At 45.1% G+C, this 27719-nt stretch overlaps 1 protein-coding gene across 1 annotated transcript in view; it reads left to right on the top strand.

Moving 5' to 3' along the window:
- The first annotated feature begins 16691 nt into the window (after nucleotides 1-16691).
- Nucleotides 16692-27719, top strand: part of LOC115481726 — a 28387-nt gene continuing 17359 nt past the window's right edge. Inside the window, exons 1-2 of the mRNA XM_030221068.1 lie at nucleotides 16692-16907; nucleotides 21919-22028. Of these exons, the coding sequence (XP_030076928.1) occupies nucleotides 21942-22028 (87 nt within the window). The 5' untranslated portion in view covers nucleotides 16692-16907; nucleotides 21919-21941. The remainder of the gene's footprint in view (nucleotides 16908-21918; nucleotides 22029-27719) is intronic.

The following is a 27719-nucleotide window of genomic DNA, read 5'->3' as shown; positions in this document are numbered from 1 at the left end:
AACCCACACCGGAGCATGGTCTGATGCATGTATATTATCAATTTCAGACCCTCGAAGAGCTCCCCATAGCGAGCGACTGCCCCAGATCGCATCAATCCTACCATATGTCTTTTGTGCATGTGAGTAGTGCGTGTAAGTTTTTTGTCCTGGATGTTGTAACCTCCAAAAGTCCAGTAGATCTAATTCCCGCATTAGTTTGATAAATTTCCCTCTTGTGTATTTCGCCCCTTGCTCTTTTCCTTTCGAGTGATCAAGCCCTGCTGCGGGAAAATTAAAGTCACCCCCCCAACAATATCTGACCCTCAACAAAAGGCATTAGACTTGTTCGTATTTTTTCAAAAAATTCCCCTTGTCCCTCGTTTGGTGCATAGATGTTAATGAGTGTAATTGGATGACCCTTAATTGATCCTTTGATTGCCAGGCATCTACCTTCCCTCCCCCTGAATTCTTGTTCTTTGGTGAATTGCAGATTATCTTTAACATATATAGCCAGTCCCCCAGATTTCCCCCCTTTGGGATTCGCACATAGGTACCCCTCGCCTAGTACCTGGTTCCTTAACAATTTTTCATCCTTCTTTTGTACATGTGTCTCTTGTAACATTACTATATCCCACTCCAGTCTGCGTAATTCTCTGAAAATAATACTTCTCTTCCCAGGGCTGTTAAGGCCATTTACATTCCACGATCCTACCCTCAAAATCCCCCCCTTCCCCCCCCCTCCCTTGTCCTATAACCCCCCCTCCCCCCACCCTCCCCTTCCCCTTCAACTGGCTCTCCTCCCTTTTCGCCAGTTCCTCCCAAAGGAAGTAAGTCCCCACTGGCAATGTCCCCCGACATTTAACTTCTCCATGTCCTCCCCCTCCTCCCCAGTCGAATCTCCCCTTCAATCTTGCAGCCTCCTTGAACTTTCATGTAACTTTATAGTCTATAGCTTAATTCACTATATATAAAAACTTGAGTCCCCATGATTAGCTTATCTGCTCTTATTCAGTCCACTCCTTCATCTTCGGATTCTCTCTGCCTCTCCTTCATAATATTCGGTTCCTTTTCTCCCCTGGTCTGGCTTCCTCCAAGACTCCGATCTTTCACTGGTGTCTGCTTGCGGTATGGTGTTGATCTTTCCTCATTTGGCAAGTCCTCACACCCCATTTCTCTCAAGATCTTCCATGCTCCTTTAGGTGATTGCAGCCTTCTATGCGTCATTCCAACAGTGACCTGGAGCCCAAATGGATACAGCCACCGGTATCTTAGACCCATCCGTTGCAAGTATTGAGTCACCTCTTTAAATTCCTTCCGTTTCTGAAGAGTGGCTCGAGCCAAGTCCTGATAAATCTTTGGCTTGCAGTTTTTCCAGTTGAAATCTCCCATTGCACGAGCTGCTTTCCATACAGCTTCTTTCACTCTGAATTCATGGTAACATGCAATAATATCCCTGGGCTGCCTGCCTCTTTGTGGCCCTAGGCTTCGGTGTGCTCTGTCCAAGACTGGTAATTCTCTCTCTTCTTGGTCTCCACCTCCCTGCCGCTCTTTAAGTATGTGTGCACTAAGTTCCTGCACCACTTTCAAGGCATCTCTAAATTGTTCTTCCTCTGGTATTCCTTTAAATCTGAGATTGCATCTCCTTGAGCGGTTTTCCAAGTCCTCCACTGTTTGTTCAAGATCCAATCTGGACTGCAGTTCTTTCTTTAATGCTACCTGTAGCGTCTGCACTTCGTCTCCCAGCGTTTCCACGCGTTCCTCCGTCTCAGCTACCCGCAATCCAATGTCTTTCAGCTCCTCCCGGAGCTCCGCCACAGAGGCCTGTATTCCCTTCCGGGTAGCAATCGTTTCTGCTTTTAGTTCTTTGAACCAGCGTGATATTCATTTCTGTCCAATTCTGTGCCACTTACTGCCGGTTCCTCGGGATCTGGCTCCGTTTCGGAGTCTCCGGCCGCCATCTTGCCGCCTCGTGTGCCCGATCGCGATCCCGCGATCTTGCTTGCCTCGCCTTTTTCGCTAGCGAACTTGTACTTCGCGAGACTCTTTCGGGCTGCCATGGGTTTAGCTATCCTTCCGATAGAAATTTATGAGTACTGCGCTCAATTTGGAGGGGTTTTATCTTATTTTTGTTCCGTCAGGAGCGGAGCTCTCGCTTCAGGCGTCCATTACCCAGCGCTGACGTCACTTCCTCATCAAATAATTTCTTATTGCTACAGACTGGTAGTAACTTTATAAGTGATTTATATATAGTGAATGACTCGTACAAATTGCACTGCACCTAGATATTCCCAGGATGGAGTTGCAATGTGTGTAAGTAGACACAGACCTTAACTCGGTCATAACAGAGGTAAATTTGTATTACTGGTGCCCCTACAGAAACCTAATTTATAGTTCTCAATTAGGACAATTTCCAAAAGTTGTTTACCTATGTTGAAAACTGCTTATGATCACATCTGCTTGTTCTTTATGGCTCTCAGGACCTATGGATCTGTTTTGCCCCCCCCCCCCCCCCAAGCAACTGCCACCCTAGGCAAGAGTCTAGTTTGCTTTATGGTTAAACCACCTGTGACTAGAACCTATACTAGTGGAGACATAACCAGTCATATGTTCAGATCATCACAGTGGCATAGCCAAGGGTGGGCATTCAATTCTGGTCGCCGCATCTCAAGAAAGATATAGTAGAATTAGAAAAGGTGCAGCGAAGGGCGACTAAAATGATAGTGGGGATGGGATGACTTCCCTATGAAGAAAGACTAAGGAGGCTAGGGCTATTCAGCTTGGAGAAGATACGGCTGAGGGAAGATATGATAGAGGTATATAAAATAATGAGTGGAGTGGAACAGGCTTTCCAAAAATACTAGGACTAGGGGGCATGCGATGAAACTACAGTGTAACAAATTTAAAACAAATCGGAGAAAATTTTTCTTCACCCAATGCATAATGTCTGGAATTGGTTGCCGGAGAACGTGGTGAAGGCGGTTAGCTTAGCAGAGTTTAAAAAGGGGCTAGACGGTTTCCTAAAGGACAAGTCCATAAACCGCTACTAAATGGACTTGGGAAAATCCATAATTCCAGGAATAACATGTATAGAATGTCTGTACGTTTGGGAAGCTCGCCAGGTGCCCTTGGCCTGGATTGGCCGCTGTTGTGGACAGGATGCTGGGCTCGATGGACCCTTGGTCTTTTCCCAGTGTGGCATTACTTAGGGCTATGCCCCACCCCCCAACATTAATATAAACATCCCCAGCAGACTATCCCTCACCCAACAAGAAAATAAACATCCCTGGTTTCCATCAGCACCCTTAGCCTCCCCATTAAAACAAAAAACCATGACCTTAGTATGTTTCCTCACCCCCTGCATACCTTTCAAAGAAACAGGAGCAATGCCTACTGGCTCCTGCCTCTGCAAGAATGACAGCATCCCAGGATGGTGGTGGGGGGGGGGTAGCAATCACACAGGGTGTGCCCTAGACACCAGGGATTTTTTTTTTTTTTTTTGGGGGGGGGGAGGCGGCTCCCTAACCTTTCTATTTTGTATCTCATTCATTGCTGATATGAGTTTGACTGTTGTTCAGTCCATTTACAACGTTACCTGCCTTAGTCCTGCCAAATTAGCTACTTTGCTTCTTCACCGCTTTCTGCTGGTAAAGGAGGGGAAGAAGGTGCAGATGGGGTAGGGAGGATCGGTCTAGTGCCCTGGGGTGGAAAAGGTTTTTCACACTTAAAGAGGAAGACAGGTTCTGTTACCTGCGGAAGTCGTTCTTGTCCAGGGCGAACCTGTAAGCGCCACGTAACCAATGCCGGACGCTGCCGCTCTCCGCTCCCTGCCCGCCGGCCGCCATGGCTGCTGCTGCTCCTCGCTCTTCCGATGGCTCCAGCAGCCGGGCGAGACACAGGAAAGTCGCGGCGCGGCCTTAGTGCGTCACTTCCGGGAGGAGAACGCGAACAGGAAAAGCCCCGGCGGCCATCTTTACTTGGTTTAATAGACAGGGGTGGATGGAAGTGCGTCATCTAGTCCACTGTACGCAAGGAAGTCTATTTGGTTAATCTCTGTTTCCACTCCCATGTGAAGCCGTCATTGCCATACACTCAAATCGAAGGAAGCAAACCTATGAGCTACTACAAGGACGTTTAATAGACAGCAGTGGAAGTGCGTCATCTAGTCCACTGTACGCAAGGAAGCCCATTTGGTTAATCTCTGTTTCCACTCCCCCGTGCAGCCATCATCCAGTACACTCAAAACAAAGCAAGCAAACCTATGAGCTGCTGCAAGGACGTTTAATAGACAGCAGTGGAAGTGCGTCATCTAGTCCACTGTAAGCAAGGAAGCCAATTTGGTTAATCTCTATTTCCACTCCCCCACACAGCCGTCATTGCCATTCACTCAAAACAAACCAAGCAAACCTATGAGCTACTACAAGGAGGTTAATATAATAGGCAGGAGTGGAAGTGAGCCTATCTAGTCTACTGTAAGCAAGGAAGGCAATTAGGTTAATCTCTGTTTCTACTACTCCTAAGCAGCCATCATCCACGTATACTCAAAACAAAGCATTCAAGCCTATGAGCTGCTGCAAGGAGGTTTAATAGACAGGAGTGGAAGTGAGCCTAACTAGTCCACTGTACGCAAGGAAGCCCATTTGGTTAATCTCTGTTTCTACTACCCCTAAGCAGCCGTCATCCAGTACACTCAAAACAAAGCAAGCAAACCTATGAGCAAGATTCCAGAATCCCGAAGTGTAGCAAGATTCCGTAACCCCAAAGACTACTACTGCTACTACTTATCATTTCTATAGCGCTACTAGACGTACGTAGCGCTGTACACTTGAACATGAAGAGACCGTCCCTGCCCGACAGAGCTTACAATCTAATTAGGACAGACAAACAGGACAAACAAGAGATAAGGGAATATTAAAGTGAGGATGATAAAATAAGGTTTATGAACAAGTGATGTTATCAGTGGAGTACCGCAGGGATCGGTCCTAGGGCAGGCTCTTTTTAACATCTTTGTGAGCGATATTGCAGAAGGGCTGTCCGATAAGATTTGTCTCTTTGCGGTGATACCAAACTCTGCAACAGGGTGTCCACCCTAGAGGCTGTGGATGACATGAGGAAGGACATAGTGAAGCTTGAGGAATGGTCCAAAATGTGGGAACTAAGATTTAATGCTAAAAAATGCACAAGAATCCAAACGAACAGTACAAATATAGGGGATGAAGTGCTTCTGTGTACAAAGGAAGAAAGGGACGGGGGTGATTGTGTCTGTGACCTAAAAGTGGCAAAACAGGTAGAAAAAGCAACGGTCAAAGCCAGAAGGATGCTTGGGTGCATAAGGAGAGGGATGACCAGCATGAAGAAAAAGGTGATGGTGCCCAGTACCATATGCAATTCTGGAGACCGCACCTACGGAAAGATATAAACAGGATGGAGTCGGTCCAGAGGGCAGCATCAAAATTGGTAAGCAGTCCTGGACATAAAACATATAAGGACAGGCTTATGAACCTCAACATGTTTTTACCAAAGGGAAATCGTGCCAAACGAATCTCATTAAATTCTTTGATTGGGTGACCAGAGAATTAAATCAAGGATGTGCTATGGACGTAATCTACTTAGATTTCAGCAAAGCTTTCGACACGGTTCCCCAGAGGAGGCTCTTGAATAAACTAGACGGGCTGAAAATAGGACCCGAAGTGGTGAACTGGATTAGGAACTGGTTGACGGGCAGACGTCAGAGGGTGGTGGTAAATAGAGTTCGCTCGGAGGAGAGAAAGGTCAGTAGTGGAGTGCCTCAGGGATCGGTGCTGGGGCCGATTCTATTCAATATATTTGTGAGTGATATTGCCGAAGGGTTAGAAGGTAAAGTTTGCCTTTTTGCGGATGACACCAAGATTTGCAACAGAGTGGACACTCCGGAGGGAGTGGAAAGCATGAAAAAAGATCTGCGGAAGCTAGAAGAATGGTCTAACATTTGGCAATTAAAATTCAATGCGAAGAAATGCAAAGTGATACACTTAGGGAGTAGAAATCCACGGGAGACGTATGTGTTAGGCGGGGAGAGTCTGATAGGTACGGACGGGGAGAGGGATCTTGGGGTGATAGTATCTGAGGACCTGAAGGCGACGAAACAGTGTGACAAGGCAGTGGCCGTAGCTAGAAGATTGCTAGGCTGTATAGAGAGAGGTGTGACCAGCAGAAGAAAAAAGGTTTTAATACCCCTGTATAAGATTTTGGTGAGGCCCCACCTGGAGTATTGTGTTCAGTTTTGGAGGCCGTATCTTGTGAAGGATGTTAAAAAAATGGAAGCGGTGCAAAGAAAAGCTACGAGAATGGTATGGGATTTGCGTTACAAGACGTATGAGGAGAGACTTGTTGACCTGAACATGTATACCCTGGAGGAAAGGAGAAACAGGGGTGATATGATACAGACGATCAAATATTTGAAAGGTATTAATCCGCAAATGAACCTTTTCCGGAGATGGGAAGGCGGTAGAATGAGAGGACATGAAATGAGATTGAAGGGGGGCAGACTCAAGAAAAATGTCAGGAAGTATTTTTTCACGGAGAGAGTGGTGGATGCTTGGAATGCCCTCCCGCGGGAGGTGGTGGAGAGGAAAACGGTAATGGAATTCAAACGTGCGTGGGATAAACATAAAGGAATCCTGCTCAGAAGGAAGGGATCCCCAGAAGCTTAGCCGGTGGTGGAAGGCAGGGCTGGTGGTTGGGAGGTGGGGATAGTGCTGGGCAGACTTATACGGTCTGTGCACTGAAAAAGACAGGTACAAATCAAGGTAAGGTATACACAAAAAATGGCACATGTGAGTTTATCTTGTTGGACAGACTGGGTGGACCGTGCAGGTCTTTTTCTGCCGTCATCTAATATGTTACTATGTTACTATGTATACGCTGAAAGAGAAGAGGGAAAGAGGAGATATGATAGAAACATTTGAATATCTCAGGGGCATTAATGTACAGGAACGGAAATAGGCTTAGGAAGAATCTAAGAAAGTATTAATTTACAGAAAGGGTGGTGGAAGCGTGGAATGGCCTCCTGGTGGAGGTTGTGGAGACGAGGACTGTGTCAGAGTTTAAGAAAGCATGGGACAAGCATGTGGGATCCCTTAGGAAAAGGAGGAGTTAAGATTTATGGAGGATGGGCAGACTAGATTGGCCATTTGGCCTTTATCTGCCGTCATATTTCTATGTTTCTATCTGATATATTTTTTTTTTTTACAAATGTCAACTTTGACTTGAATCTCAGTCAGGCTTTCGAGCTAATTTTAGCACTGAGACAGTTTTGGGCTCTTTGTTGGCAGATGGTAGGACAAGGTCAAAAAGCTTATTATTTTACAAGTGTATGTTTCAAGTGCTTTTGACCTTGTGGATAATCAATTGTTATTAAACATTTTAAATAGTTTTGGAATTGATAAGAAAGTTGTCAAGGAGACCAAGATGGCAACCGAGTACGATGCAGATTAGAACAGCTCTGATCCCAAAAGGCTGAACATTTACCTTTTAACATTATCTTTTACGAATTTCAGATGCCAAGAAGGAGGGGGAGACAGAGGGCAAATCCTCCAGTCCGACCTATAACTTCTCTGTGCCAGACTGTAATAACATCTTTTGTGGTTTCTACTGCACTGGGCAGTTCTGTTGTCGAGGCTGGGAAGGACCCCAACATGGACAACGAAGCTTCATTGAGTCCTTTTGCTGGAGAGTTCACCTCAACTCTTGGAGGACCTGCGGAGTAGTTCTGGTTTAGTGGAGCAGGGGCACCAGTTAACCCTGAAGGTATTTTCAACTTCAGCGTCAGTGCTGGGAGAGAAGGTGACACCATCTGGGTTAATACCTAAGTCAGAAGTCCATGGTGGTGAGGGTCTTGTTGCACTGCACTGTCTCTTGTCCTTTGTTGTGTACCTTCTATCCTTTCCTCTTTGATAACTTGATTGTGGTTCCCTTTGTCATTTGAATTATATATCGTAAACTGCTTAGAAGATGCTTTGATGGTCGGTATATCAAACTTCAATAAACTTGAAACTTGATGTGAGCAAGTAAGAAGCCCTGGTTTGTTGGGTGTTGTGGCTTTAGGAGATTTTGCCTATATTGCTCGCTTCAAGTCGTTGGTTAAGACATGCAGGTGCTGTGAAACGCTCTGGAAGGCCTACATAAGGTTTGTTCGAACTTTGTTACAATTTCCTTAACTTCAACTAAGCCGTCTACTCTTCAGGCTGATTTACAACAACATTCTTCAAGACTGGATATTATGGAGAAAATGGTTAAGGAGGTGGAAACCACAATTACTCAACAGGTGGAAGATAAATTGTTGTTGAGAAAGGTAGAAAATTTGGGGAACCAGAATAGAAATTTGACCCTAAGATTATTGAACTTTCCAGTCTCCAATATAGAGGAACTTTTTTTATAAGTTCCTGATGTCAATTTTGAAATTCTCAGAAACAAATATGAGTCTTGTACAAAAACTATATTCGTCCAATAAGCAGCACAAAATGGCAGATGGACGTTTTTCTTGCAAAAATGTCCAAATCGCAATTTTTGAAAGACATTTTTAAAATGTTTTTTTTTTTGTTATGCAGTTTGTCTGCAGTGTATCCAAATCACAAGAGGGCGGGTCAGGGGCACAATGGGGGTGGGATTTGGGTGTTCCAATAGCTTGGACATTTTTATGCCATAATGGAACAAAGCAAAAACATCCAGGGCTAAAAATTGAACATTTTGGTCTACTAAGAGGCATATTTTCAAATCACTTAGCCTTCCAAAGTTCCATAGGTTTCTAAGTGCTTTGAAAAGGAGCCCCTAAGTCACCAAAAAGGTGCCCAAAATGACCAGATAACCACTGGAGAGATTAAGGCATGACCCGTCCTTTACTCGCCCAGAGGTCACCAACCCCCCTCCCATCCTCTAAAGATGTAAAAGAAACAGTACATACCAGGTTGTATGACAGCCTCAGATGCTACAGCCAGTCCTATTAGAGCAGCAGGTGGGTCCCTGGAGTAGCCTAGTGGTAGGTGCAGTGCACTGTGGAGAAAGGGACCCAGGCCCATATCCCACTCTATCTGGTACAGTTATGGTGGAAAGTGTGAGCCCTCCAAAACCCACCAATAACCTACTGTACCCACATATAGGTCACACCTGCAGACATAAGAGCTAGCGAAGTGGTGTACAGTTTGGTACAGTAGGATTTGAATGGGTTTTGGAGGGTTCCCCATACAATATAAAGGGGTAACAGTGAGATGTGTACCTGGGACCTTTTATGTGAAGTCCATAGGGTACTCCACTGCTCTGCTGGGATGTCTGTGTGGCCAGTCTACTAAGTAGAGAAGTAGCCTAGTGGTTGGAGCACCACTCTTGACATCCAGAAGTGGCCAGTTCAAATCCCACTGCTGCTCCTTATGGTCTTGGGCAAGTCACTTAACCCTCCGTTGCCTCAGGTACAGACTTAGATTGTGAGCCCTCAAGGGACAGGGAAATAAGTGTACCTGAATGTAACTCACCTTGAGCTACTACTAAAAAAAAGTGTCAGCAAAATCAAAATAAATAAACAAATAATAAGAATGCCCCCCCCCCCCCAAAGACATCCCAATGGTTTGTTTTTGTGCTTTTTTCCTTTTTTTTTTTTTTTTTTACCAAAATTGGTCACAAAAGAAAAATGCACTGAGCACAAAACATCTAGGAAATGGTAATTTTTGAAACAAAAAGATAGACTTTTTTCAGATTGAGAAATGGCCATGTTTGCCACTTGACTTTGGACATTTCCAGCAAAATGTGCAAAGTTGGATTTAGATGTCATGTGGAAAATTTCCCTTCACACAACTTTACCTAAAGAAGATGACAGAGGCCGAGATGTTTCTAGGCTCCTGGAAACTTCAGAGATTGTTGCGTTCGGTAGACCTAAGCTACTGGTCTCCTGATTTTTCTTGAAGACAAAAATTCTATATTGAGACTATATTATAAATTGAAGACTGTTTCCTTTTTGGGAGAGAGGGTGTTTCTTTTTCCAGATGTCCCCAAATGGACACAACTTAGATGTAAGAAGGTTTTGACTTTTACCAATCTATGATGAGTACAGAGATGTGGAGGGCTACCTTCGAAAGCTAATCAAAAATTGTATTAAGTTAGTCCAATAAAAAAGGTATCATCTCTTTATTACCAACCTATTATTAAATTAGGGGTGTCCTTTCAGTTACATTTTCATGTAAACGTATTATTTCTTATCAGGTTAACATATATTTGTTATGAACCTAAGCAATTGCAATTTATTCTTGAGAGAAAAAGTGTCTGTAAGTCAATTCCAACTACTCCTTCCACTAGGCTACTCCAGGGACCTGCCAGCTTAGCTACAATTGGGTGGCAGAGCAGGTGGGGGGAAGAGGGGTTGGTGGTTGGGAGGCGAGGATAGGGGAGGGCAGACTTATACGGTCTGTGCCAGAGCCGGTGATGGAAGGCGGGACAGGTGGTTGGGAGGCAGGAAAAACTGCTGGGCAGACTTATACGGTCTGTGCCCTGAGAAAGACAGGTACAAATCAAGGTAAGGTATACACATGAGTTTATCTTGGGCAGACTGGATGGACCGTGCAGGTCTTTTTCTGCCGTCATCTACTATGTTACTATGTTACTATTAGGTCCTGTTAATGTATTAGCAGTAGGTTGATTATACTCAGCACTTCTTGGTTCATAGCTCTTGGTCCTCTTTGTGCTTCTGGACTGTTCTGTTTGCCTTTTCTCTTTTCCTTTTTTCCAAGCTTTGGGTCTCTTTTACTAAACCGTGTGGCAATAAGAGGAAGCCCACAGGAACTGAATGAGCTGCCTCTCATTTGCCGCACCGGGAGTCACTCGTGTGATCTACAAAGAGGCCGTTTGTTTTATTTCTTTTGTTATTATTGCTGGATTTCCTTCAAAGAGTTCTGTCTTTGAATTGTATTGTTCTAAATGCAAAACAAACAAAAAAATAAGCATTGGCAATTTACCATCATGCCAACATATATAGGTAGTTAATTACCATGTAGACTTGGGACAATCCTTTATAACCAAAAGTAATAAATTTGCTGATCTCAACATTAAGATGTCTCCCCTCCTCCTCACAACTAGCATATGATAATAAAGTTATACACAATACACATACTTGATCTTCACCTTTCTTTTGCCATTTGCAGAACACAGACCGTTGAAGCAGCATCGGCTGTAGTTCCTGTTAGGGAAATGAATAGTTTAATCATTTTTACACTAGTAAAAGAGGCCCGTTTCAGAGCAAATGAAACGGGCGCTAGCAAGGTTTTCGTCGCCAACACCCCCCTCCCTGGGCAACCCCTTCGTTGTTCTGGCATTGCTCCGTCCCCAACGTCATGACGTTTTACGCGAGGGCGGGACCGGAGCGATTTCCCCCCCCCCCCCCCCCCCCCCCGCCTTCCTGCCTCCCTCTCTGCCAACCCCTTCATTGTTCTGCCATTGCTCCGCCCTCGAGGGCAGGGCCCGGAGTGATTTCCCACCCCCCGCCTCCCTCCCTGCCAACCCCTTGTTGTTCTGCCATTGCTCCGCCCTCAAGGGCGGGGCCCGGAGCGATTTTGGTGGCTTCACCACCACGAACCTTCAAACCTTTTTGAAGGAAGTCAGAGCTTGGCTTCACTGACGTCAGTGTCCTCAGAACGTTGAGGGTGAGTTTTATTATAGTAGATATACACCTTCTAGACAAGAAGCACTGTAGTTTGTCTTAGACATGCTTTTGGTTAGCTATAACATGGTTTGTTTGTTTTTTTACATTTGTACCCCGCGCTTTCCCACTCATGGCAGGCTCAATGCGGCTTACATGGGGCAATGGAGGGTTAAGTGACTTGCCCAGAGTCACAAGGAGCTGCCTGTGCCTGAAGTGGGAATGGAACTTAGATACAGCTGAATGTAAATAAAGTACAAGAATGTGTTAATTGTCTGGGTCATGAAGTTCATCCAAAAGGAGTTAAAAAATAATGACCCAGGTGCAGCATGAGATAAGGCATGGAGAAATGTAAGTGGGAAACTGAGCAGATAGACCATATAAGGGAATAGATAATTGGACAAGCAGGATAATGAATTCGTTTCTATGAATTGATCTAATGATGGAAGAAAGATATGTAAGAACAGAAGGATTTGTATAGATCATCAGACAACTTCATGAACGTATGCTGAATTTGTCTCTCTTGCAAGAAATAGAATGCTTCAAGCCTGACTTGGTCTTGTGCTGTTCGTGAGTATAAATGGTTAAATTCTTATGACAGTTCCCAACTACTCTTGGCCAACATTACACCTCAAAGCCATGCTGTGTTTCCATCCTTTTTCACTTCAGGCATCCCACTTTTAATTCCCTCACTGTTTTTGATTCCACCATCTCTCCCGGAAGGGTGTTCCAGGCATCCAGACATTACCCCTATATCTACCACCCTGCAACCTGGATCCATGTCCTCTAGTTCTAAGGAGCTGACCTCTGTCATACTTTGCACACCCATATACCAAACAATTGTATTCTGAGCACTGGCTAGTGTTTATTTAATTTGCAGATTAACCATCGTTGACAGCTTCAGAAAGGAAAGTACAATTGTTCTCATGCAGAAGGAGCAAGGTGTGAAGAGCGGAGCTGCCCCAGGGGGTGAAGGGAAGTACAATGAATACAAAAACTACATGAATAAACACAAAGGATTCCTACATGGAATCAAAACAGCTTTAGTCCTGCTTAAATGGCAAATCTATTAGTTGGAAATAAGGCTAGTGACAGGCAGACTTCTATGGTCTTTGTCTCTATATGGCTAGATAGATGTTTGGGCTGGAGTGGGCTTCAATGACAACTCCAGTAAATGAAAATTAAGCCAGTGCCGGGAAGACTTCTACCCTGAAAATGGCGAGGACAGATGACGATCAAAGTATGCCTATGTCATCATAGCGCAGAACCAGAAATAAAATATTAGTCTGCATTCAAAATGAACAATTGGTTATTTTTATATATCAATAGATGAGGCAAACATGTCTTAATGGCAGACAAGTTAGTTGGAACATAAGGTCAGAAGCGGGCAGACTTCTATGGTCTGTGTCCCAGAAACACCAAAGAAAGACCAAGATCAAGTATATAATATCACGTTCATTGTTGATTTATTGTCATAGTAACATTGTAACATCTTGAATCGATAATGAATGTAACTGTTGGGCAGATTGGATGGACCATTTAGGTCTTTATCTTCCGTTACTTACTATGTTACTATGTAAGGTATGTTCTAAATTCTGGACAAAGGCCCTCTGCCTTCCTTTCAAATCTACCTCTTCAAAAACTACATGAATAACCACACAAACTATAGACACCCTCTCATCATTGCACAACACTATTGTAACTCCACAAAAATGTAAATTGTAAGCCAGTTTGAACCGAAACTTGATTTTGGATAATAGTGGAATACAAGAATGCATAAATAAATATTTAAAATAAATAAATATAGGGAATTTGGCATCTTGAACAGAAAAGGATCAAAAGAATACATAATGAGATCCATTATTACAGGAGCTTAGGTTAGTTTACTAATGACATAAAGGAATCCTGTTCAGAAGGAATGGATCCTCAGAAGCTTAGTGGAGATTGGGTGGCAGAGCTGGCGGTGGGAGGCTGGGCTAGTGGTTGGGAGGCGGGGCTAGTGCTGGGCAGACTTCTACAGTCTGTGACCTGAAAATGACAGATACAAATCAAGGTAAGGTATACACAAAAAGTAGCACATATGAGTTTATCTTGTTGGGCACATTAATTGATTTGATTTGCTTACTTTATTTTTTGTCTATTAGATTGTAAGCTCTTTGAGCAGGGACTGTCTTTCTTCTATGTACTGCGCTGCATACGCCTTGTAGCGCTATAGAAATGCTAAATAGTAGTAGAAGTGGGCAGACTGGATGGACCGTACAGGTCTTTCTCTGCCGTCATCTACTATGCTACTATTGTATATTCCTTCCTATGCTAGGCCTGTTACTAAGGGCTAACTACTGCTACTGAGGCCTGTACTTTGGTTCTCACAAGTTGGCCTAACAAGTTAGCATCTTTGCAACATACAGTGCTTTTCTCAGGACTGAGGAATGACACTTCAGTGATAAAATTGGCTGCAGCTAAGTATGTTTTCTGTATAATATGGATATAACCTTGGAAGCTGCTGACAGACTGACCATACACCGTAAGCCTAAGAGAATGTTACATTTCTGGGGAGAGAGACAGAGAGAGGACACAAGGGTATTGTTCTATGCCCTGTGGCTAACTACATGCTGTGCACGCAGAACTGATAGCTAATTAGCCAATGACCACCGACTGTCCACGTGAACCCACATCAGGAGAGAGTGATATAATACAGGACTATCCATATATGGCACTGGATAGTTTCTGATTTCTAGTTTGGGAGAAATCATATGATTTATGAGAAGCGTAATTTGCAACAGTATATATGTAATTGCTGGGACAGTGTTAGCTGAGCAGACTTTGTTAGCCAGTATTTGCAATGTGTGACGCTGCTGTCTGACAACCTGCTCTACTATCCTGCTTATTTTCGAAGGAGAAGGCCGGACATCTTCCGACACAAATCAGGAGATGGCCAGCCATCTCCTAAACCCAGCCAAATCGGTATAATCGAAAGCCGATTTTGGCCGGCTTCAACTGCTTTCCGTCGCAGGGCCGGCCAAAGTTCAAGGGGGCGTTTCGTCAGGGTACGGAAGGAGGGACAGGGGCGTGGTTACGAGATGGCCGGCTTCGGCCGATAATGGAAAAAAGAAGGCCGGCTCTGATGAGCACTTGTCCGGCTTCACTTGGTCCATTTATTTTTAGGACCAAGCCTCTAAAAAGTGCCCCAAATGACCAGATGACCACCGGAGGGAATCGGGGATCACCTCCCCTTACTCCCCCAGTGGTCACCAACCCCCTCACACCCCAAAAAACCCCCATTAAAAATCATTTTTTACCATCCTCTATGCCAGCCTGAATATCATACCCAGCTCCATCACAGCAGTATGCAGGTCCCTGGAGCAGTTTTTAGTGGGTGCAGTGCACTTCAGGCAGGTGAACCCAGGCCCATCCCCCCTACCTGTTACACTTGTGGTAGTAAATAGGAGCCCTCCAACCCCCCTCCCAAAACCCACTGTACCCACATGTAGGTGCCCCCCTTCATCCCTAAGGGCTATGGTAGTGGTGTACAGTTGTGGAGAGTGGGTTTTTTTTGGGGGGGATTTGGGGGGCTCAACACCCAAGTTAAGGGAGGTATGCACCTGGGAGCAATTTTTGAAGTCCACTGCAGTGCCCCCTAGGGTGCCTGGTTGGTGTCCTGGCATGTGAGGGGGACCAGTGCACTACAAATGCTGACTCCTCCCACGACCAAATGCCTTGGATTTGGCCGGGTTTGAGATGGCTGCCATTAGTTTCCATTATCGCTGAAAACCAATGCTGGCCATCTCTAAAGCCGGCCCAAATGTTGAGACTTGACTGGCTCCGACCATATTATCGAAACGAAATATGGCCGGCCATCTTGTTTTGATAATACGGTCGGTACGCCGCTTTACCGTGCCAGCCTTGAAGATGGCCGGCCCCGTTCGATTATGCCCCTCTATGTATATGGTTTATCGCCTCTGTGATAGTCTCCTTCACCCCTTGACCATCAGATTATCCGTTATATATTGGAGTCATAAATTGTTCCCCAAGTCAAGATACAAATTACTTTACATTAATGTTTTTCCTTTCCTAAAAAATTTACCTGGACACCAGCGACACAATATAACAAAAGACCGTAATGGACATTACCTGACCCTTCCTCCCCCCTTCCTCTCCAAGTTCTCCCCAATTGTACCTACCATACATGTACCTTATCTACCATAATATCACCTTATAATCATTCATACCTTATATTTGTTCAGACCGGAACCGGCAAACGCCGATAACGGTAATATGTAAGCCACATTGAGCCTGCAAAAAGGTGGGAAAATGTGGGATACAAATGTAACAAATAAATAAATAAAAGTCTCTGGATCACCTATCAGCATACCCTGCTATTTGTAGTTCAACAGTGAGGTAATACATATCCAGAAAGTGGTCATGCATACTAGATTCCAGGATAATATTCAAATGAATTTCTAAGGTATATTTTTTTCTACAATAGTATATGCATTTATCTTAAGTGCAGTCTGGAAGAAGTAACCAACTTGTTAGTCTCACTCATACACACAAGAGTGAGGGGCTGCACATACATCTCTCTGACCTCATTTGCACCTTTCTTCAAATCAGTCACCTTAACTTTCTAACTGTTCTTTCTCTCTCTTTTCTTATACCCTATGTTGTCTATTAAAACGTTATATTAAGTATTGGGTTGTCATTGCAAGTAGTTACCATGCCACACTTTGTATTGGGGTTTGTTGTTTTTTTTAAATATTTTTACTGCTGTAATTATCTATTGCTCATGTGTGAATTCCTTCAAAATGCTGCTGAGTGAGAACAGCTCCCATTTCCACCCAGCTGCAGCTGTGGCCAGAGCCTGTGACCGAAGAGCTCCAGAAAAAAGCCTGCCAAAACCCCTGCAAAAAGCTCAGTGCAAGAAGGATATGGGAAGTCTGGCAGTTGCAAATCCAGCCCTGGGGCTGCACAGGAGGAAGCGAAACCCCTCCCTGGTTTTCTTTATTATCCTGGATAACAACGTGCAAAGCGGCTCTTTTGCACTTATATTTCAAGGGGGGGGGGGGGCTGCTATCGCCTTTCGGGAGGGGGAGGGGCCAGCACGTGCTCCAGGGTCTCCAGCAGGGTGCCTGCCTCCCGCCCCACCTCTTAAGCCCGAGCCAGGGAGGGGCTTTGGCAAATAAGGTTGAGCACCTACAGGTGAGGACCGGAGCTCAGAGGGATCCGAGGTCAGGACCCGCAGACGTACGCAGCGCTGTACATCACCACAAAGCAGGTACGGGGGGGGGGGGCACTTCCAGGCCACCAGCTTCGATAGCTAGAATTGTGCTACACTTAAAGTCTCTGCAGGGCGGGGGCCACCCTCAAAGCCGCTTTAAGAATTTAACGCCCCCCAAGACGGTCTGTTAACTCTAAAGCATCTTCCTTGAACCAAATTCAACCTAAAGCGCTTTATATGATCAGAATAATACAGCACATTATAGCACCCAAAGAGTTCAAGCTATGATGTCCGGGGAAACAAATGTTTTCAGCTAAAGTGAAAAAGCCAGGACCTGGCCCCAATGAGGGGCTTCTTGCTTAAAATAATGACAACAGGTCTGTATCTCACAGTGAAAACGGGGGCTAACTCTGTGTCAACCTGAAAAAGTCCCAAAATGACCTCAGTAGCTTTAAAATATCACAGATATTGAGCCTTTACACGTTTTAATTCTTTGGTTAAAAACCCTCCGTTTTGTTTAATTGGACCTTTTTTTTTTTTTTTTAAATTTTCTTAGGATTCATCTTTTCAAAATCCTTTTCAATATCTTCTGCCAAATTTGTTGAAATCTCAAAAACACTTTACGTAAATGCACCAGGGCAAAACACATGTATATATGTGTGTGTGTATATATATATATATATATATATATATATAGAAATCACAGCAGGAAGCACTGGTCATGATAAGCCCAAAAGAACTGTAGCATTTAACTTCAACCATTAACTTAACGGCTTCATCATAATTTTGCAGTCTGTGTTGTCACCGTCACCTGATGGGTTAATTTTAGCCTGGTTCTATAGATCCTCTTACTATGATCTTCATTTTGATCAATGAGCCCTAGAGGCAACCCTTCATCCTTGCATCCCAACCCCCCCCCCCCCCAGTGTGTCCAGCCCCCCTAAGGTTTTGCTAATTAAACTGAATGATCATCAGTGCATGTTGGGCCTTATACTTTTCAAATATTTAACTTCTGCTTTCTACATACGTGATGAACACAGAGGATCTGTAATTTAGATAATGACTGGTGTAAAAAAACAAAACTTAAGGGTTGCATATGTGTTTGCATGTGACTCTATGGCTAGGCTGTATAGAGAGAGGTGTGACCAGCAGAAGAAAGGAAGTGTTGATGCCCCTGTATAAGTCCTTGGTGAGGCCCCACCTGGAGTATTGTGTTCAGTTTTGGAGGCCGTATCTTGTTAAGGATGTAAAAAGAATTGAAGCGGTGCAAAGAAAAGCTACGAGAATGGTACGGGATTTGTGTTACAAGACGTATGAGGAGAGACTTGCTGACATGAACATGTACACTCTGGAGGAACGGGTGATATGATACAGACGTTCAAATATTTGAAAGGTATCAATCCGCAAATGAACCTTTTCCGTAGATGGGAAAGCGGTAGAACTAGAGGGCACGATACGAGACTGAAGGGGGCAGACTCAAGAAAAATGTTAGGAAGTATTTTTTCACAGAGAGAGTGGTGGATACTAAGAATGCCCTCCCGCGGGAGGTGGTGGAAATGAAAATGGTAACGGAATTCAAACATGCGTGGGATAAACATAAAGGAATCCTGTCAGAAGAAATGGAGCCTCAGAAGCTTAGCGGAGATTGGGTGGCGGAGCTAGTGGTTGGGAGGCGTGGCTAGTACTAGGCAGACTTCTACCATCTGTGCCCTGAAAATGGCAGATACAAATCAAAGTCAGGTATACACATAAAGTAGCACATATAGTTTATCATGTTGGGCAGACTGGATGGGACCGTACAGGTCTTTCTCTGCCGTCATCTACTACGTTACTTTGACTCTGGCTCCATCAACTAAGGCCGGTGTTGGGCTGCCTTATTTGGTCCGAGTCCCGCATACGGGGTTTAGGATGGGTTGGAGAGAGCTTCAACAAAAACTCCACTAATTTGGAACATGAGGACAGTGCTGGGCAGACTTTACGGTCTATGTCCCACAAACGACAAGATGAATTCAAATAGGGCTCAGCTGCAAATCCAGTAGTTGGAACATAAGGACTTCTACGGTCTGTCCTTGAAACTACAAAGAAAGACCATGATAAAGTATATAATATGTTCATTGTATCTAGAATTGAGAATGAAAGCGACTGTTGGGCAGACTGGATGGACCGTTCGGGTCTTTATCTGTCGTCACTATGCTATAATGTGCATGATTTCAAACTCCTGTTATGGTCCTAGGGTAAATGGACTCATTCTTCCTGTAGGTAAAAATAAACGCTGATGGTTCTTTTACTAGGTGTCTGGATCTAGTTCCTTGTTGTGACAGCAGCTGCCCTGGGGAAACGATTCTTATAACAAATTACTTTCTTATGCATTATTCTTTATGTATCCAATACTGTTTATTGTAAGCCAAATTAAACTCAAACTTGTTTGGGATAATGTGGGATATTAATGTTAATAATAATGTCTGTCTGATGGTTAGACCAATCATAATCATTTGCACTGTAATGTCTCGGGTAGAAGTCTGTGAACTGCACAAGGAGGTTTATCGATGGTGCTGAGTGTAAAGGTTTTAAAGAAGGCCTTGTAGGGGGCCCAGCCATCTATCGGAGTTCACAGTAACACGGTAAATGACGGCAGATAAAAACCTGCAGGATCCATCCAGTCTGCACAAAAAGTCCACTCTGTGACGGTTGTAGTCATTCATGATTAAACTTCAGTTGGCAAAAACCACATGTAGAATGTTAGGTATTATTAGGAAAGGAATGGAAAAGAAAAATAAGGATGTTATAATGCCTTTGTATCGCTCCATGGTGCGACTGCACCTTGAATATTGTGTTCAGTTCTGGTCACTGCATCTAAAAAAAGATATAGTGGAATTAGAAAAGGTGCAGAGAAGGGCAACGAAAATGATAACGGGGATGGGACAACTTCCCTATGAGGAAAGGCTAAAGCGGCTAGGGCTCTTCAGCTTGGAGAAAATGTGGCTGAGGGGAGATATGATAGAGGCCTATAAAATAATGAGTGGAGTTGAACGGGGTGGATGTGAAGCGTCTGTTCACGCTTTCCAAAAATACTAGGACTAGGGGGCATGTGATGAAGCTACAATGTAGTAAATTTAAAACGAATCAGAGAAGTTTTCTTCACTCAACGTGTAATTAAACTCTGGAATTCGTTGCCAGAGAATGTGGTAAAGGCGGTTAGCTTAGCAGAGTTTAAAAAAAAGGTTTGGACGGCTTCCTAAAGGAAAAGTCCATAGACCGTTATTAAATGGACTTGGGGAAAATCCACTATATTTCTGGGATAAGCGGTATAAAATGTTTTGTACTTTTTGGGATCTTGCCAGGTATTTGTGACCTGGATTGGCCACTGTTGGAAACAGGATGCTGGGCTCGATGGACCTTTGGTCATTCCCAGTATGGCAATACTTGTGTACCACATATTGTTGCAAGGCTGCATCATATTTTGTGATTCTGGGCAAGTCACTTAACCCTCCATTGCCCCAGGTACAGTACAATACTTACTTAGATTGTGAGACAGAGACAGAGAAAGTATCTGGTAATCCGCTGTAATTGTACCACAGAAAGGCAGTGCATCAAATCCCACTGCCATTATCATAATGTGATATACAATACAGAGTCTTGATATTAATCTGTTTTTTCTCATTGTGGGTTTTTTGGATGCTTGTGAAAAAGTTGTTTCCTGGAGGACCAGGGTTGGAGTTGCTGGGTTTTATGGTCATAATAGCCATACTGGTCCATCAAGTAGGAAGATTCCATGTTATGTGACCTCAAGAATACTACTACTACTTATCATTTCTATAGCGCTACTAGACGTACGCAGCGCTGTACACTTGAACATGAAGAGACAGTCCCTGCTCCACAGAGCTTACAATCTAATTAGGACAGACAAACAGGACAAACAAGAGATAAGGGAATATTAAAGTGAGGATGATAGAATAAGGGTTAGGAATTAAAAGCAGAATCAAAAAGGTGGGCTTTTAGCTTAGATTTGAAGACGGCCAGAGATGGAGCTTGACCTACCGGCTCAGGAAGTCTATTCCAGGCATATGGTGCAGCAAGATAAAAGGAACGGAGTCTGGGGTTGGTGGTGGAGGAGATAGATTTACCCAGTGAACGGAGTTCCCGGGGAGGAATGTAGGGAGAGATGAGAGTGGAGAGGTACACTCTCCCCATGTCTGTCTTAATAGCAGACTATGGATTTTTTTTCTCCAGGAACCTGTCCAAACCTTTTTAAAAACCCAGACACGCTAAATTCTGTTATATGTCCATGTAACTTCAAGTGTCCCCTGGTCTTTGTACTTTTTGAAAGAGTAAAAAAAATGGATTCACTTTTACCCATTCAGCAGCACTCAGGATTTTATGGACCTCAATCATATCCCCCCTCAGCGGACTCGTTTCCAAGTTGAAGAGCCCTAACCTCTTTAACCTTTCCTTTATATGGGAGGAGTTCCATCCCCTTTATCATTTTGGTTGCACTTTTTTGAACCTTTTCTAATTCTGCTATATCTTTTTTTGAGATACGGAGACCAGAATTGCACACAATACTCGCGGTGAGGTCTCAACATGGAGCAATACAAAGGCATTATAATATTCTTGGTCTTATTTTGTAACCCTTTCCTAATAATTTCTACTGTCCTGTTTGCTTTTTGGGCCGCTGCCGCACACTGGGCAGAAGATTTCAGCGTATTGTCTACAATGACACCTAGATCTTTTTCTTGAGTGCTAACTCCTAAAATGGTCCCTAGCATCAGATAACTATGATTCAGATTCTTGTTTCCAATGAGCATCAATTTGTATTTTTCCACATTAAATTTCATCTGCCATTTGGATGCCCAGTTTTCCAGTTTCCGAAGGTCTTCCTGCAATTTTTCACAATCTGCATGTGTTTTGACAACTTTGAATAGTTTTGTGTCATCTTGAATGGAATTGTGTGATTTGTTTGTTTTTTTACTTTGTGTTAAGGTGGTGTAAATGAGTAGCAGGGAGCATGGAGGAATGTTGGTCACGTTCTCTGGACTCTGAACTCAGTATTTTTTGTCTCTCTTTACAGACTGACCGCTGCTATCGGACAGAATGTTTCCACATGGTAGCTACAGACAAGGCAGAGGTGGCAGTGACTGGTCAGAAGGACACAAGAGCAGCTTTCCTCGTTCTTGGGATGTAAGTTTTCTGTTTGGCCTTGAAGAGACAGGGAAGGAACAGCAATAACAGAAGAAGCCATTTTCAAAGCACTTAGTCTAAGTATTTGAAAATCACTGATGTCGCCACAAACATGCTGTGTGTTACATTTGTACCCTGTGCTTTCCCACTCATGGCAGGCTCAATGCGGCTTACATGGGGCAATGGAGGGTTAAGTGACTCACAGAAGCAGAAGCCTGCGCGGCCACATTAGTGATCTGCAAGGGCCGACTTCTACATGGAATGTTGCTAGTGGAATAGCAACATTCCATGTAAAATCTCCAATAGAAGCAACATTCCATGTAGAATCTCCAATAGTATCTATTTTTTTTTTGTTACATTTGTATCCTGCGCTTTCCCACTCATGGCAGGCTCAATGCGGCTTACATGGGGCAATGGAGGGTTAAGTGACTTGCCCAGAGTCACAAGGAGCTGCCTGTGCCTGAAGTGGGAATCGAACTCAGTTCCTCAGGACCAAAGTCCACCACCCTAACCACTAGGCCACTCCTCCTTTTTTTTTGTTTGAGTTGCAGAATGTGGTTCCTCTAAGAAGCTGGCAGTTATCATTATGGGAAAAGCTGACTGTAGGCAGTGGCGTAGCAGGGGGGGCTGCCACCCGGGGCGGGGTAGTTCGCCGTTGCACCCCCCCCCCCCCGGTGCAGCATGATGACATCCCCCCCCCTCGACGCATCGACAACTCCCACACCCTACCTTTAAAAAGAATGTCGGAATCCGAGGCGAGGCGCAGCCCCTCGCGCCTGCCCTGCACATAAAAGAAATGTGGACCGTCGGCCCTTCCCTCGCTCTGTCTGTCCCACCCTTGCAGAAATAGGAAGTTGCGTCAGCGGAGGGCGGGACAGACAGAGCGAGGGAAGGGCCGACGGTCCACATTTCTTTTACGTGCAGGGCAGGCGCGAGGCGCTGCGCCTCGCCTCGGATTCCGATATTCTTTTTAAAGGTAGGGTGCGGGAGCTGGTCGGGGGTGTCGATGTGCCGAGGGGGGGGAGCTGGCAGGGAGCGCCCCCCCCCCTTGCTACGCCACTGACTGTAGGATCCTAAAAGTCTGACCTGATTCTCTGCTCGGAGTTCAGGAGGGGGAAGGGGAAGCGACAACTGAGGCTTGATCACCCATTGCATTAACTGGATGAGGACAGAATTTATTAATTCACTGATACCACTTTTTATAATAGCATCAAAGCAGTTTGCAAAGCAGAAATTTTATATTCAGAACGTAGATAAAATGATTAGAGAGTAATGTTTGGGCCTATTGGTGCTGGGTCTCGGAACCAAAACCCAGTGCCTCAACCCCACAAATTCCCCAACTGATTTCTTAGACCACCGGCTGGGTAAAGTACAAAACACGACTATAAACAAGAGAAGCTTCTCACGTTATCATTTATTTTTACCCAAGAACATCTACTATAATAAAACTCACCCTCAACGTTCTGAGGACACTGACGTCAGTGAAGCCAAGCCCTGACTTCCTTCAAAAAGGTTCGAAGGTTCGTGGTGGTGAAGTCACCAAAATCGCTCCGGGCCTCGCCCTCGCGTCAAACGTCATGACGGGGGTGGAGCAATGGCAGAACAACGAAGGGGTTGGCCAGGGAGGGAGGGGGGGGTGTTGGTGACGAAAACCTTGCTAGCGCCCGATTCACTTGCTCTGAAACAGGCCTCTTTTACTAGTGAAAAATAAGAAATAGAAAGTTAGGAGTAGCACATAAGGAGCAGGGTATTGAGGAGACATGGAAATGGTCGCATATTCTTTAATCTATTGAGATAGACTGAGGAAGATTTTCATGGACCCCCTTTAGTCTTCCAGACCAGGCAGTTAAATAGGCTGTAGTACAAGGAACTGGTTCTCAGGAACACATCATAGGTCATGAAGGATGATATGCCATTTGTTTCTTACAATTGCTCACATAAAAATATATATTGCATTTCCTTAAAAGTTACATCTCCATCCTCCATAAAAGCAATCTGTATCTCACTTCAAAGGATTCAGGACTGAGGCCCAGATGCACTAAACTTTAACAACCCTTTAATGAACAAGTTTTAAACCGTGACATGCATTAAAGGCCTTTTTCTGACGTAGGTAGCAGCTAACGAAAACGGAATGCAGATGAGCAATTCGTGTACAAACCCCATTGCAACAAGATGCACTAACATTGTCCGATTGCCTTAACGCAGGAAATCTAACAGAGGTCTGTACCTCTCGTTAGAGCTGCCCAGCTGCCAAAATGTAATGGAAAAAAAAAATAATCGGGAGAGAGGGGGGGAAAAAACGGGCGTCAGGAGCGTCCTTTATTGACGCCCGAGGTTCCTGCTGCTACCCGCTCCCCCCTGCATTTAAAAAAAAAAGGGGGGGAAAAAAAAGGATCGGGATGGGGCAAAGGCGCTCGTCAGGAGCGTCCTTTATGAGCGTCCTTCCCCCCCCCCCCCCCCCCCACCGCCCAAGGTTACCGCTGCTCCCCGTTTGCCAAAAATCCAAAGTTTAAGCTGCCCCGACTCGCCCCTCCCTTCCTTTCTTCTCTTTCTTCCCAGTTCCGCCTCCCGCTATTCTCCGCCCCGTGCCCCCCTCCTTGTTACCGGGCCGTGCAGCACCTCTCACCTCTGTGTGAGGGCGCTGCACGGGGAAGAACAGCTTAAACTTTGGATTTTTGGCAAGCGGGGAGCAGCGGCGACCTCGGGCGGGGGGGGGGGGCAAGGACGCTCATAAAGGACACTCCTGATGAGCGCCTTTGCCCCCTCCCAAAACACGTGTTTTGGGGTTTTTTTTTGTTTTGACGTTTTGGGACATGCGCAGAGCAGCCAGCATAACGCTTGGCTGCTCTGCGCATGCCTTACGGGCCGATTACGGACGTTTTTACCCAACGGTTAGTGAATGCAAGTGAGCTGCAATGAATAGCTCATTTGCAATCCCTATGCTTCGTGCATTCTTCGTTTTTTTACATTTGGTAACTTCTTTATCGTTTTAGATTTTTTTACGTAAGGTTGATGCATCTGGGCCTCAGTTCCCAGGACCCCCCTTGCAATAGCATTTTCTTAGCAGGATTTCTGTCTCTTCTCCTCTGTCAGCCCTGCCCTCTTGTCACCTGGAACTTCCTAAAAGAGTCTCAAAGGCTAATAAACACACTCATGTAAACAGTGAATGGCAAATGGCTGCCTGCCAGAGTAAGGTAGGGAAGGATGAGAGGCACTTGCTTGCCACCTGGCCTTCTAGCTTAGTATCATTGTAATTTACAGAAAAAAAGAGTAATTTCCACTTCTCCTCATCGGTATATTAATTCTTAGATATTGGATATTTAGCAGTACTAAAACTGCTTGGTCTAGGCCTTCATACGTACCTCCACCAACAGTAACAGTTGGACAAGGTGATCACAGAGGGAAGGGAAGACAATTGCACAGCCATGGGTTCTACATAGAGATGAGTTAATGATTTAATCAAAATTATGGGATTAAAAAAATGTAATTAATTGCACAATCATAGCATGCTCCCTCCAATGTCCAGCATCTGTCACCCCCTCTCCTCCCCAAGGTCTTTCTCGCTCTTCCCTTTCTGCCTCCTGTTTTTCAGCATCTTTCCCTCCCTCCCATTTCAAACATCTCTCCCTTTCTCTTCCTGTTGTCCACCATCACTCCCCCCTTCTCCTCTGCCCTCATGTCCACATGTCTCCCTTATTCCAACTTCTCTCTTTCCATCCTCAGTCTCTGTCTGGCATCCAGCATCTTCCCCTCCCTCGCTCGCTCGCTCATTTGATCTCAAACCCCTCCCCCTCTGCAGTCTCTCTTTTTCTCTCAAAACGCTCCCCCCCCCCCCCCCCCCAAATCTACCTGAACTTGCCTGCTAGATTGTCAGGCGGTGGTGGCAGTGATTCACATTTGCTGTCTTGTCGCAGGCCCTGGAGTCTCCTCTCCACTGCATCTTGTCCTGTCAGACGTAACTTCCTGTTTCCTCATCTAGCAGGCAACTTGAGGGATGCCTGGGGAGGAGGAGAGGCGTTAAAAAATTTTCTCCGCAGGAAATGATGTCACGATCCAAGGTAGCGGTCTGAACGAAGAGCTCCGCCAGGGCTGATAGTTGTTGGCATTACAAACTTACTCATACGGCGAGAGACGGATCGAGAACGACAGACAGTACGCCTCCAGGCTATGCCACCAAAAAAAAAAAAAACACCCTTGAGCGATTCCGATATACACCGGAGCGTCGTGAAAAAGTGAACGAAGGGAGAGTGTGGCCGGAGCTGCGAGGATCCAAGATGGCGACTGCACACGCCCCACAGGAACACACGGTACAGAGCGAGGAACCCGCAGAGGCTGCAAGTATGTTGCAATCAGACGTAGCAGAGCTGCTTCAAGACTTAAAATCTGACTTTGCGGGGATCCGATTAGATGTTCAAAACGCCCTCAAAGACATCAGAGCGGAGATGCATGAATTGGGGTCCTGAGTGGGCAAAGTAGAAGCGGGGATGGTGACCCTTCAATCAAAGGTGGACTCTATGTGGAGGAAGGCAACTGAGGAACAGGAGGAGTTGGGCCGGCTCAGGGAGCAAATTGAAGACCTAGAGAATAGGTCTCGGCGGAACAATTTAAGATTTAAAGGTATCCCTGAGCTAGATATTTTTTCCAACTGTGAGGCTGTCATAAAAGAACTATGCCAGCATATTTTGGCCTCAGGGTCGGACACCCAGCCCCTGGAGATACGCATTCAACATGCGCATCGAGCACAGGGACCCCGCAGAGCATTCAAACCCGAGGGATATGGTTGTCTGCTTTCTAGACTTCCCCATAAAAGAACTAATCCTGAAACAGGCCCGGTTGAGCAAAGAAATTACCTGGAAGAATTACAAAGTAGGGGTCTTTCAGGATTTGGCACGCACAACGCTGATGAAGCGTGGATCATTCAGAGGAAGTTACTGGATTTATGCGTACTAAGGGGATCAGATACAGATGGTTGTTCCCCTTTGCAGTTTGGATTACAGTAGACGGGAAATCCTGCAAGGTTACAACACCGGAGGAGGCGTGGTCGGCGTTGCGAGCCATGGGATGTCAAGCTGTACCGGTGCAGAATCAGGAATCGCGAACTCAAGCGGCTCCTAGGAGAGATTCAGCGTGGCAAGTGGAGGTGGAGCAAGGAAAGAAGAGGGACAAGCAGGCTTCCTAAAGTGGGGGCTGCTGAGACATTACGGACACATGGGTTGTTACCGCTTTGCTACACTGGACAATAGAGCAAACCTGGACTCGAAAGGACAGCTGGTTAGCATGCCTGATGTGGAGTTTGGGGCAAGTCACTTGGTTGCTTTGAGAGTAATCGCTTTAACAGGTGGAACTGTGCTACCCAAATTGGAGTGCGTCAAGAGCGGCTGTTATACCTAATAGTGGTGTTGACTTCAAGCTGAACTGCTGAGGCTGGAGAGGAAGAGAGTGGAGGATCTGGTTTTGCCAGAACGATGGGATGTTTCTGGGAGGGGAAGACATCCGGACTGTATGAGTGACTCAGAAAGCACACATAGGACTTATGCTGACGCAGTTTGATGTTAGACGAGAGTTTTGGGGGGAGGAAATAGAGGGTTAGAGTTGGGTAAGGAACAGACAAGGGTAGGGGGGGATAGCCTGTGTTCAAGGGTTATAAGAGGTGTGGGGAGGGGGGTTTGTCTAATGCAGGGGCGTATCTGC

Source organism: Microcaecilia unicolor, chromosome 12 (assembly GCF_901765095.1).
Source record: "Microcaecilia unicolor chromosome 12, aMicUni1.1, whole genome shotgun sequence".
Classification (NCBI taxonomy): Eukaryota; Metazoa; Chordata; class Amphibia; order Gymnophiona; family Siphonopidae; genus Microcaecilia; species Microcaecilia unicolor.
The sequence above is the reverse complement of the archived record's forward strand: the minus strand, read 5'-3'. Positions and strand labels throughout refer to the sequence as shown.